The sequence below is a fragment of the Trachinotus anak genome, unplaced genomic scaffold (genome assembly GCF_046630095.1).
Source record: "Trachinotus anak isolate AG129_WGS33_773 ecotype Australia unplaced genomic scaffold, CSIRO_AGI_Tana_v1 ptg000002l, whole genome shotgun sequence".
In the NCBI taxonomy this organism is placed as follows: domain Eukaryota; kingdom Metazoa; phylum Chordata; class Actinopteri; order Carangiformes; family Carangidae; genus Trachinotus; species Trachinotus anak.
The window spans coordinates 1,657,731-1,671,265 of NW_027273853.1; the positions used below are offsets into that span (position 1 = coordinate 1,657,731).

The window sequence follows — 13,535 nt, forward strand, 5'->3', positions numbered from 1 at the left end:
ACCTGCTGATCAGTGAGACCAGGATATACAGTAAACTGAGTGAGGAGCTGTAGGATAATGTCTCATAGTTTAATGAACCACTGTGTTCTGGAGTGTGATAACTTTAAACTGGACTTCATGGTTTATATTTCATCAGGTCATTGGTACCTGAAACACCACCCCCACTGACCACCCACCAAAAATACAGCAGGGCCTGCTCTCTAAATGGGTCTGTAGCTGACTGACTGAATGAGTGATCATGTTACACTATTGGTTGGCTGAATGCTGCTTGCTCTTTTGAAATGATTTGGTGTAAAGAAGCAGTGTTGCCAACTTAGCATCGCTGTTGCTATGTTAACCACTTAGCGATAAATCTAATGAGTTTCTGGACAAACTTTATCTACTTTCCATAGAAGAGAGAAGTCAGTACTGCCCAACGAGCATTAGATCAGTCTTTCCCTCCACAGACTCACCTCACTATGCCAAAATTTCAGCTCAGTCTTTGTCTGTATCCGATGTGTTCGATTCTGTCAGACAATGTCATGGGTATAAAATCGCAATTTGAATTGAAGTGAGATGTCATCTTGTTTGGGGGGGGGGCTTTTTATGCCTTTATTATAGCTTAGTGAAGACTGACAGGAAAGGGGGTAGAGAGAGGGGAATGACATGCAGGAAAGAGTCGGACTGGCCGGGAGTCGAACCGGGACTGCCCTGCTAAGATCGTCTTGCGCTCAACATGGTACGCACCCTAACCACTTGACAACCGGGCCGCCCAACATGTCGTCTTAATGGTAACCAGCTGACACTAAGCTGAAACCAGCTGATACTAGGCTGAAGTCAGCTGATCCTAGACTGAAACCAGCTGTTACTGGACTGAAACCAGCTGATACTAGACTGAAACCAGCTGACACTAGACTGAAACCAGCTGATACTAGACTGAAGCCAGCTGACACTAGACTGAAGCCAGCTGACACTAGGGTGAAACCAGCTGTTACTGGACTGAAACCAGCTGATACTAGACTGAAACCAGCTGACACTAGACTGAAACCAGCTGATACTAGACTGAAGCCAGCTGACACTAGACTGAAGCCAGCTGACACTAGGGTGAAACCAGCTGATACTAGACTGAAGCCAGCTGACACTAGACTGAAACCAGCTGATACTAGACTGAAACCAGCTGTTACTGGACTGAAACCAGCTGATACTAGACTGAAACCAGCTGACACTAGACTGAAACCAGCTGATACTAGACTGAAGCCAGCTGACACTAGACTGAAGCCAGCTGACACTAGGGTGAAACCAGCTGATACTAGACTGAAGCCAGCTGACACTAGACTGAAACCAGCTGATACTAGACTGAAGCCAGCTGACACTAGACTGAAGCCAGCTGACACTAGGCTTAATGAATACATAATGGTCACTATCTGGTTGTACCAGTCTGTTCCTACTGGAAAAGTCTAAAAATGCTAAATAGACTCAGGGGAAAGAGGTGACTTGTGACTTGAAGTTTTGTCAAACATGAAATCAGTTCTTCTGGAATAATCTACATCAATTAATAACAGGCGTAAGTCACATTTCACTACATAGTAATAAGTATACTTTTTTCTTTTTGTGACATTTTTCTAACTGTAAATCAGTAAACAATTTAACGTAGGGCAGAACAATTGATCAAAATATTATCAAAATCACAATTTGGCCATGTGAAATAAACAAATCACAGGAGCTGCAATTTTTTTGGTAAGATGTGTCACAACAGGCGGTGAATGAAGCGTTGTATTGCTACAGAGACACCTGGACCTACAAATCATATTCTCCAGATGAAAGAGAATATGACTGTTTGGTACAGGACCCAACAAACATCAACTCATCTTCATTAATATATTTGCCAGTGAAGATGCAAAAATGAGCACTTGAACTGAAATCATGACTCATCACAATATGAACATTTTTTTTTACATATCATTCAGCCCTAATTTGAGCAAAAGCTATACTTAGTATATTGGAACCATAACTTATGTAATGGACTATAATTGAGATACACTGTAATTTATCATATCCTAATTTGTAACAAGGAAGTCCTATTTAAAATTTAGTGCACTGAATGATATATTTCAATAACACACACAGTGGCTGTGAGTCCCTGTCTAAAATAAATGAACTCCTCTTTTTCATCTGCATCCTGATCTTCATTCCAGCGCACATTAAAATCTCATTTTAAATAAAAGCAGATTCAGATAAGTGACAGGGGACTAGCGTCTCCTCTGCTCCGCCCTCCCCCCTCCACCCACATGGTTAATAACTTCATTAACCCCTGTCAGCTCTCCACTCTGGTCCAGCGGCTGACGCATATTAATTGATGAGCTTGGAGTGTGTGTGTGTGTGTGTGTGCGCGCGCATCATTAGGCTGCTTATTATAACAGCAAGTGATCTCTCTCCACTCTGAGATCAAATTGTCAGATTTTTGTGATTTCATGTGAGAACCAAACCATCCTGACTCACACAACCCTTCGGCTAAAGTCTAAACTACAGTTCCAACCCAGGAAATGAAATGAGGCTGTACTTCATGTAAATCTAATATTTTTTCATTTTCCTTGTTGAATTGAAGAATGAAGAAAAATAGTCAGGTGGCATGGAAGTTAAATTTTCTACAAGTAAAATTATGCTCACAGACTGTTTATTATTTATTTTAAGAACTCATGAAATCTGGTGGTTAGAGCTGAATGTCTACGAATTTGATTTTTTTTCTTTAAGTCTTGTTTATGTTGAAATTCAGACCTCAGAGGCTACTGATGTGTTTAACACCTACACCAGAACTTGCCAGTTTCTTCCAATTTAATGTTCATGGTTTTAGTTTTTAATTTTGACAACAAAGACAGATTTTGCAGATACAAGGTTTCCATCTGACAAGTGTGAGGTGCTTGTGCAGGCAGAGCCTAGTACTCGTTTCAAAGGAACACTAATGCGTGTGATATTTGGTGCTAATACGTCAGGCCAAACAGTGGTCGGATGGTGATCTTTAATTGGGCGTGAACAGCAGCGACGGGACAAAAGGATCATTGTATTGACACAAAGGAGCTCAGCACACTCAGGCTCAGAGGTCTAATAGGATTGGTACGTGTCCAGATATGAAATTCATTTCCTGTGATTGTGTGCGTTCAGTCAGTGATTTTTAATTTGTATTGTTGGGTCCTGTTTGGGAATCCAGTGCACTCAGGGGAGCAGACAGTGTGTGTGTGTGTGTGTGTGTGTCAGTATGGCTGTGAGGGCAGCTCCTGCTACAGTTTGTGAGCTGCAGCTCATTTTCCTCTTCTTTTCTCCTTTACTAAAACAGCGCTGATGCAAGAGCTCGATGACTGAGCAGTGAAACACTGATATACAGGGGTCGAACGATTCTCGATTCAGAAACCATGGTAACAGGTCCAACAGTATATGACGCTATACAGTGTATTTCATATACAAACGATTGTCAGAAGTGTAGAGCTGTGTAGTGCACTGTAAAGTTGTGGCTCCTTTCTAAGGTTGTGTAACCACTGTTGCTATGGTAACAAGTTTACATCAGTGAACTCTGATCACATGATCAGATGTTATGACGCAGCATCATACAAACATCAGCTCAGTGATGACACCATGATGTAGTAGGTTGTAAGCTAACAGGATGGGCTATGAAAACGTACAGTGCATCCGGAAAGTATTCACAGCGCGAAAGTATTTCCACCTTTTGTTATGTTACAGCCTGATTCCAAAATGGATTAAATTCATTTTTTACCTCAAAATGCTACACACAATACCCCATAATGACAAAGTGAAAAAAGTTAGCTTAAAATTTTTGCTAATATATTAAAAATAAAAAACAAAAGAAATCACATGTACATAAGTATTCACAGCCTTTGCTCAATACTTTGTTGAAGCACCTTTGGCAGCAATTACAGCCTCAAGTCTTTTTGGGTATGATGCTACAAGCTTGGAACACCTATTTATGGGCAGGTTCTCCCATTCTTCCTTGCAGATCCTCTCCAGTTCCGTCAGGTTGGATGGGGAGCGTCGGTGCACAGCCATTTTCAGATCTCTCCAGAGATGTTCAATCAGGTTCAAGTCTGGGCTCTGGCTGGGCCACTCAAGGACATTCACAGAGTTGTCCCGAAGCCACTCCTTTGTTATCTTGGCTGTGTGCTTAGAGTCGTTGACCTGTTGGAAGATGAACCTTCGCCCCAGTCCGAGGTCCAGAGCGCTCTGGAGAAGGTTATCATCAAGGATGTCTCTGTACATTGCTGCATTCATCTTTCCCTCGACCCTGACTAGTCTCCCAGTTGCTGCTGCTGAAAAACATCCCCACAGCATGATGCTGCCACCACCATGCTTCACTGTAGGGATGGTATTGGCCAGGTGATGAGCGGTGCCTGGTTTCCTCCAGACATGACGCTTGGCATTCAGGCCAAAGAGTTCAATCTTTGTTTCATCAGACCAGAGAATTTTGTTTCTCATGGTCTGAGAGACCTTCAGGTGCCTTTTGGCAAACTCCAGGTGGGCTGTCATGTGCCTTTTACTGAGGAGTGGCTTCCCTCTGGCCACTCTCCCATACAGGCCTGATTGGTGGAGTGCTGCAGAAATGGTTGTCCTTCTGGAAGGTTCTCCTCTCTCCACAGAGCAACGCTGGAGCACTGGCAGAGTGACCATCGGGTTCTTGGTCACCTCCCTGACTAAGGCCCTTCTGCCCCGAACGCTGGGAAGAGTCCTGGTGGTTCCAAACTTCTTCCATTTACAGATGATGGAGGCCACTGTGCTCATTGGGACCTTCAATGCTGCAGGAATTTTTCTGTACCCTTTCCCAGATCTGTGCCTCGATACAATCCTGTCTCGGAGGTCTACAGACAATTCCTTGCACTGTATTCCATGCACTGTCAACTATGGGACCTTATATAGACAGGTGTGTGACTTTACAAATCATGTCCAATCAACTGAATTTACCACAGGTGGACTCCAATCAAGTTGCAGAAACATCTGAAGGATGATCAGTGGAAACAGGATGCACCTGAGCTCAATTTTGAGGCTGAGAATACTTCTGTACATTTGATTTTTTTTTTTTGTTTTTTATTTTTAATATATTTGCAAAAATTTCAAGAAAACTTTTTTCACTTTGTCATTATGGGGTATTGTGTGTAGAATTTTGAGGTAAAAAATGAATTTAATCAATTTTGGAATAAGGTGGAAGGTTTTCTTTACTGTTACTTAATGCCTGCTCACTTTGCACTTTCTTCCTGCTCCAAGGAGGAGTATGTGGGCAGACACCGACACAGCTCCATCTGTAGGACTGACGAGATAAACTCATGTCAGGAGAAATGTTCAAGACTGCCATTCTGCCTTAACACGTGGGACCACATGCACAGGCCTGATTTCTCTCTCCATGTTTTTTTTTCAGTGAATCACAGTGGCTGTAAGGAAGATTTTTTTCCAGTACTGCATCCCTACAAATAAATGTACAAAGTACAAACACAAAACACTAAATATTGAATTAAATAAGTGTTTATCTCCTTCATGTGGATAACACACACCTATCATCACTAATGCAGACAGTTGTTCCCAGATGTCACATAATAACTCAATGGTGTAATTAACTTTGTGTAATTAAGCTTTGACAAGGCATTCAAGTTTCTCAGGTTTCAGGTTTCAGGTCTCCGGTCTCTGGTCTCAGGTCTCTGCTTCACCCTGTGTGATGGCTGCAACCTGAATCATCTCTCATGGTCCTCGGCCATTTTCAAAGGGTCGGCAAAAAACTACACGACACAGGTGAGGAGCGATTCTTGTATGATTCTGAATCAGTTCACAGATTCTGTGTCAGTTGTGTTTTCTCATTGACTGAAGTGGTTTTGTTTCATTATGTTTTGTTAAAAGTAAATAAAAACTGTAATTACAAAAGACGAGTGGCCAAACAGCAATGTGGGAACTGATATGGTACAACAGTAAAGATGTGACACACACACACACACACACACACACACACACACAGACAGAGAGTGAGAGTGAGAGACAGAGAGAGAGAGAAGGGAGTTTTGTCCATCTGTAAGTGTGATGTCATCTTGACTGAGGTCAGGGGCCAGGCACAAAAAAATGATGTGGCTGGTTGATCAAATGACCCTGTGGACAGAATGGTTGCACACACACACACACACACACACACACCACATAGCCCTTCTCACAGCAGCAGTAGTTAAAACTTGAGAAGGTCCACAGCTGAGCTGACTTACACAAAATCAAACAATACAAACTGAAATAAAACAAAAGCAAATTCTGCCGGACTGATGTGAAATCAGAACACAAAGCTTTTGTGCAGAGGACTCACTCATGCCTCCATCCTGAAGGTCAACAGTCTTTTTATCAGCTGTAATCTGCAGCTGCAATATGGGACTGCTCAGACTGAATGCATCCTATTCACTGCACAGTAACAGTCATTCATGCCTCTCTGGGCCATTATCATAAAACTGTGGCATGAATGCGGTCCTGTCAGTGCAGCATAAAGAAGACAAAACACTGGACACCTATTGTAGAGAGACACACACTGGACTCACACTGTCTTTACAGTGTTTACACTTTTATTGGTCCAACTCTGACAGATACTGTTTGACTGATGCTGGACTCATTTATAATCCAGGCCGTAACCAGAGCAATACAAAAGCCACAACACAAATACAAAAGCAACAACATCAATGCAAATTCTGCGACAACATGAATACAAAAGCCACACGTATTGTGGTTTTTACATTCATGTTGCTACTTTTGAATTGTGTTGGCCAGTGTGGGCCACCGTAGGTATCATACCTTGGTACTTTTTTTTACTAAAACACCAAAAAGTTACCAGAAAAATATTTCGGAATAACATTTTAGAAAACATTTCCCACATTCCCACACAATTACACAGCAGAGAATCTGAATCCTGCCAGAGGCGACACTTTGCTCGACTGCGTCACACAATCAACTCTTTGACGGTGAAGTAAAATGACAGCTACTGTAGGCAACATCACACACACGGCCTGTGGGCTGTGTCGAGCGCAGACCTATTCACCTCTCTGTCTCACACACACCATCCCCGCTCCCTCTGTGCTGTGAGCCGTCTCTCCTGCAGAGACACACTGAGGTACAGCGCTGCTGTTACTGCTCTACCACCTCTGATATTCTCTGTCTTCTATCTGCTGGAGCCGTCAGTGCTGCTGCCCCTGAAGGCTGCAGCATGTTGGGAGTGTCTGTGTGTGGTTCACAGACTTTCTCCTGGCGGACATCTGTGTGTATAATGAGTTTGTTTTGACCCTCCCACAGGAACTTGTTCCAGCTCAGGGGCCGCATACTATGGATGACACGGCCTGTGGAGGTGTGGCCCTTTGTAGACCACGAAGGCCAAAGCCAAATGAGATGGTCTGGTCGACGGAGGATTTTCGCTTTGCGTCACCAGCTGTTCCCGCCCTTACCTTTGCACTGTAAAGTACTGTTCCTGTTGCCTAGCAACCTTGACGACATGTAACTTTTCTTCACCGTAACTTGAGGTCTTCAGGTCCTTGGTTTTAACAGTTGCACCATTACTGTTAAACTGAGCTTAAACACAACACTGACATTGAACAGTGTGATCCTCAGACTCTCTGTCTGTGCTGTTTGATGACAGATTTTCATTTCCAGAGCGCAATGAATCTTGGGATAAGTTGGACCATGAAGGATTCACCTGTTGGAGCCTTCATGGTCAAGGAAAGGACACATCTGAAGGAGCCTTTGACCTGGGACTGTCTGGTCTCTCTGCTGTGACACAGTCGGTATGAGGGATGAGACCCTGAACTGGGACACAGCTCAGTATTTGTCCGCTCCTCAACCTATAGTTACCCATAACACCCCTCGTTTACGTGAACCTTCGCACAAGTCGGCGTTGAGTCTGAGGAGACTGTAGTAAAAGACAGGAATTGCTGTGACCTGGTTTCCTGTGCGTTTGTGAGGAACCAGAGAGAAAAACACTCAGCAGACTCGTCCACTGGTGTGTGAAAGAGTTCATCATCACCTTCTATTAAACTGGGTTTACCTCAGTTTAAAATCCCTCCTACAGGGTATAAATATAAAGTAATGTTCCCTTATAATGATTCTCCCGCTGCAACGTTTGGTTCTGCTGCAACTAATGCAACTGCTGCTGCGTCTGTATTTACACACACACACACACACACAAAGTGTGACGTGTGTCCTGATGAGACAGGACCTCTCCCTCATCCCCACTGACTCCTTCTGTTGTTTTCCTTCCCTGTGATTCTTGTTTGTCCCCTGCTGCTCTCTCTGCTTGTGTGTGTGTGTGTGTGTCTACCTGGGCATGGCTTCCTGTACACCTGTAACTCATCAGCTCTTCAACTACATCTGAAGCAGCAGCATGTAAAGCCCTGGTCCTTCACCATCAATATCTCTGAACTTCCTGGTCTACCTGCCACGCTGGGCCTTTGTCTGTATCCTGTGCTGAGCTCCAGCTCAGACCTTTACCAGCTAAACTGCCCCTGCCACCGCATGCCCCACTCCGCCATCTTGGATCAACATAATTTACTTACAATAAACTTCTCCTGCTTCAACTCTGACTCCACCTCTTCTCCACCACTTTATAATATAATAAATAATAATAAATATCGAACTTAACACTATGTTGTATACATTGTGGGTCTTTGCGCGTGTCCTTGTGCTCTGATACTGTCTCCCTCACTAATGATAGTGTGAGTGCAGAGCAGGATGTGCTGTCTGTCATGTGATTTGCTGCACATGTTCATCGTCCCCGAAGGCGGGGTCATGATATTTCCACAAATTCCACCTTCAACATCAAAGGCAGTGAACACTAAAGCCTTCGTCCTTTACGCTGCTACGGCTCAGTGTTTGAGGAAGACACTGTGTTGCATTTGACCTGGGTTTAAACCTGGTATTTAACTGAGCCCCCAGGGTCCACGAGGTTTGATCAGTGTAAGTATCATCACATCAAAAAAGAACAAAAACAACAATAATAGCTTCTGATCATGTTTGACAGCTGACGGCAGGGTGAATGAGCTTCAGCTGTTAAAAAGTGAGAGACACCTGCTCAACAAACGAGTCTCATTCACACAGGTAAAGACCTGAACAGATACACAAAGCAACAAACCAGAAACTACAGTTTACACACATCAACACACTCAGTCTGTCAGTGGTTATATCACTGCTCAGCACCACACTGATTAAAAAACTCACAGTCATGCAGTTCAGTCACAGTGTGAACCAGGTTAAAGCTTCATCCAGTCTAAAGTAGATGTCCATGTGTTTCTGATTATAAAGCAGGTCTAGGTTCTATATTAATACTGTGAAAGTATCAAAGCCTCAGTCCACAGAGAAATGCACACAGCCTGTATTCAGAAACTGAGCCTTAAAACCAGCCGTCAGGACTTCTGGAACTTTGTGATGTCACAACAAAGCAGTCACAGCCCTCAGCCATGCCCCAAGCCCCGCCCACCTGGACCCACTATTCAACCTTGCAGGATTCAGTTTCACTGAGCAATTACCTGAAATCTGCTATATTTTTATTGGATCACTCAGAAAACAGTCAGCCAATCAGTAGAGAGCCCCAGAGCCTGTTACTAGAGCTCCAGAGAGAAGCCTGAGAGAGTAAAACACAGGACCTTTAATGACCAGTCCGGGCTGGACCATGTTTACTGGATGGCAAATGTTTCAGGTGCGTCTTAGATATGACGTCCAACCTTCAGCAGGAGCATGGACTCCATCCACATTTCAAACAACACTCCATATTTCTCCTGCGTCAGGGTCACAGGCTGACGTCATCACTCTGTGCAGCTTCACACATGCAGGACAGACAAAGACAAAGCTGACATCTGTCGCCTGGATTACAGAGGTGCACCACTGAAGGTGTTGCACTGATGATGTCAGCTAGTGACCGCAACTACTGCAGCTGTACAGATGTTGTCATAAAGCAGATCAGGGTGAAGTGACATCTGTCAGTGTAAAATCACTACAGATGGACTATTTTAATGTGACAGTGTTGAGTGTCACTACACTGATCTCTATCAGAGTCTGGCTCAGAGGACAGGTGTTACTGCTCCACTCCATGCTGTGAGACCTACCTCCACCTGTGGGGCCCACTGCAGGCAGTCAAACATTCTACAGAATACCTGGAGGAGAGGGAGGGGCCACAGAAAACACAACATGACACATGAGCAGAAGTAAAAAGTGTTTGTTTGATAAGTTATTGTTTCATGGTGATGAGGACAGTGTGTGACAGAGTCACACACACACACACACACACACACACACACACACACACACAGGGGTTACCATGGCAACCAAGCCTGAAGGGCCAGTGAGTCAGTCTGGACTGATCTAGATTTGCTGATAATAAATATAAAGAACAAAAACACACACACACACACACACACTGAAATGCTGGTTCATGATGGTGAGGACACAGCAGCACACTCACACTGACCTGCAGACCAGGACCTGGATCACAGTGATGTGGATTTTACACAGCGACCTCCACCCTTACAAGAACACAGGTTCAGGAGAAATGACGACTAAGTCACCTTGACTGAGAATCAAATGAAAACAGTCTAATGCACAAAAGGACAGAACACCTGCACACCTGCTTGCTCAGCCAATCATGTGTAGCAGTGTATAAACCCTGCAGATCCAGGTGAGGAGCTTCAGTTCATGTTCCCAGTGACATGATGGTTGTTTCTGAAGCTGCTGATCTCCTGAATTTTCACTCTCATCAGTCTCTAGAGTTTTTCCTCCGAGTCTGAAATGTTGCCAAACTGGCATTGACACCAAATCCTCATCCACTCAGTCAACTCTCTTCTCGACCCCTGAGGAGTCTCCACTACACTAGCAGACACTTTCAGGTGATCATTTCAGCTTCATAACTGGTATTTTTTATTTAATGAACAAAGGGGCTACCACTGATTTATGTCTCTGAAAAGGAAAAAGAGGGTGGGGCCAGTGGAGAAGTTATGTGATCGGTGGCTGAACGCTGTGTAACACTGGTCAACAACGGCTACCCTGGAACCCTACTGTGGAGGAAACACCTCGTTGATGAGAGAGGTCAGAGGAGAATGGACAGACGGGGTGGAGCTGACAGAAAGGCTACGCTCACTGATTGACCAGAACAGGTCAAGGTCCAGTACTGTCACCAAGAACACAAACCTGATGACTGGGAAAACATAGCCTGGATCTGAGGGATCTGGATTTATGATGAGGCAGCAGGTGGTAGGGTCAGAGTCTAGATCCATGGACCAACCTGCCAGACTGGTGGTGGTGGTGTGATGCCGTGGGTTGGGGGGGGGGGGGGGGGGGGATTCTTAAGACCAATCAACCAGTTTGAATCTGTAACATAAAGCCTACATGTTGCACTGGAAGTCAACCTCCAGTAAATACACAGATTCATTTACATCATCACATCACAGAGGAAGAGCAGGAGGACAGATCAGTCCCTCAGAGTTCTCCAGAGGCTGTACTGTCTTTTTATAGGCCGTCAGAAGTAGAGTAGGCTAATTAGCATTCAGCCTTAATATAGAGCAGCACAACATTCGGCCACGCTGCCGGAACACCAGAGACAACACAGCAGAAAGACCATGTCCTCACCCTGCTGTCTGCTGGCTTCAGACCTGAGATTAACAAGTGACTGATGAGGTTTAAAGCTGCATCACTGACCTTCTCCCTCCACAGCAGCGTGATCAGCAGCTCCCACTAACTGCTCTGTAATCCACATAATATGTGGATTAGAAGAGACTTAGATGGATTACAGTTAGACAGGGCTCCTACACAACCTGCCGGACGTGTTTAGGCTGTTACATACTACTACTATTAATAATCATCATCATCATCATCATCATCAGTTTTAAATGTTCCCTGGGATATTCTGAAAACTACAGGATGTGATATTCATGGTTCCCAAAGGATCATTTCTAATGAGTGAGAAGCATCTCCACCTCTCCTCCAGTGTCAAAGGTTCAACACAAAAAAATCTCATGAGCACATTCATTCATTCATTCATTCGTTCGTTCATTCATTCATTCATTCATTTCATCTATTTATTTAAGCCTTGAAGATCACTGAGGTTTCCCTCATTTGCAATGATGTCTCGATAATAGAAACATGATATAAAATTCAGAAGAGGACATCCCTGAGGTGAGGTGGTATGTCCAACCTGACAGTGTGTTGTTGTAGAACTTTTCAGAGTAAACCTGCGGGACAGCAGAGAGAGTCTGGTCCTGTGGTCCCGCGCAGCAGGGATGTATGCATCATATCACACCTGTGCACCAGAGAGGACCAACCAGGTTTGTTATACAGATCGCAGTGGTGAGTGTCATCAGTCACTGCTGTGGTTTTCATTTTCTAGAGTGATGAATATATTCAGAGACTCTTGCACCAGAAATCCCATCATGCTTTGGATGATGTAAACAGGAAGTAGAATGTTGACCACCGTTAGCTTAGCCCTGATGTTCTATTAACTTCTAGTTCTTTACATTTAAGTAAATCTGTTTGAGATTATTTTCTGTAACCTCCTGCTTCAACACTGTAACCATGGAAACAGACAACCATCGCTGAATTACAACATTTGGTACTGTACGTGATAAAGAGCTGTATGAGAGAGAGAGAGAGAGAGAGAGAGATAAACAACACGTCAGACTGGATGGGGTTCAGTAAAATGACTGACCTACATTATTCCAGAGGAGCAAAGGGAGAGAGGAGCGACTGAGGAACCGTGTCATCTCACACACTCACTTATATTCATGTATTCATTCATCCCAGCTATAAACAGGAAGCTGTTAGTATTCATTCAACATTATAGTTCATTTGAGCTTCTAGTAATATGTAGCTAATTACTACATGTGACACTAGATGGCTTCAGCAGGTTTCTGTCGTCTCATGGAAGTGAAGTGAATGAGTGGAGTTAACCATCACATGACCTCTGCGGGGTCTCGCTACAGGAACAGAGTCTGACCTTATGAACCTATGAACAATGAGTTAAATGCCTATGAAGTGATGAGTGATGAACCCACACAGAGTTATCACCAGCTCTGGTCCTCTGATTCTCTGTCATCTCTGTTTTCTGTCCTCTACCTGCTGAGCAGCAGACAGACTCAGACAGAGAGCAGCTGCTGGACACTGGGGAGCATCCAGCTGCTGTAGAGCCAGATGTTTCCCTCAGGAGCTGGAGGGGACCAAACACAGAGCTCAGATCAGGTGGAGAACAGAACAGAAATGACTCCTGCTTGTTACTTCCTCTCACATTCACCATATCAGCTTATCACTGAGGTTATATGCAAATGTTGTATGTCCCGGTGTTTTCTGTTGTTCCCAGGTGGTAAAGACGGTCTGATGCTGCACTTCCTGCAATCACCACACAGCCACACAGAGCTGTTGCCTGGGAAACAGTGATGAGACAAGCAGAATTCACACTGTCTGTTACATTAAAGATACCATCAGAGTCAATAATCTTCATCCTCTGGGGACTGTGAACGTCCACATTCATGATGGGAATCCAGCCAGTGAGCAAAGCTGACATTTTGACC

The 13,535-nt window shown here is 44.2% G+C and overlaps 1 protein-coding gene across 2 annotated transcripts in view; it reads right to left on the reverse strand.

Moving 5' to 3' along the window:
• The window catches only part of bcar1 (BCAR1 scaffold protein, Cas family member), a 93,436-nt gene that overhangs the window by 61,101 nt on the left and 18,800 nt on the right, over nt 1-13,535 (reverse strand). The window contains exon 2 of one of the 2 annotated variants that reach the window (XM_071488928.1): nt 10,086-10,133. The exons of the other annotated variant lie outside the window; for it this stretch is intronic. Within the exon in view, the coding sequence (XP_071345029.1) occupies nt 10,086-10,133 (48 nt within the window). The remainder of the gene's footprint in view (nt 1-10,085; nt 10,134-13,535) is intronic. 2 annotated transcript variants of the gene reach the window in all.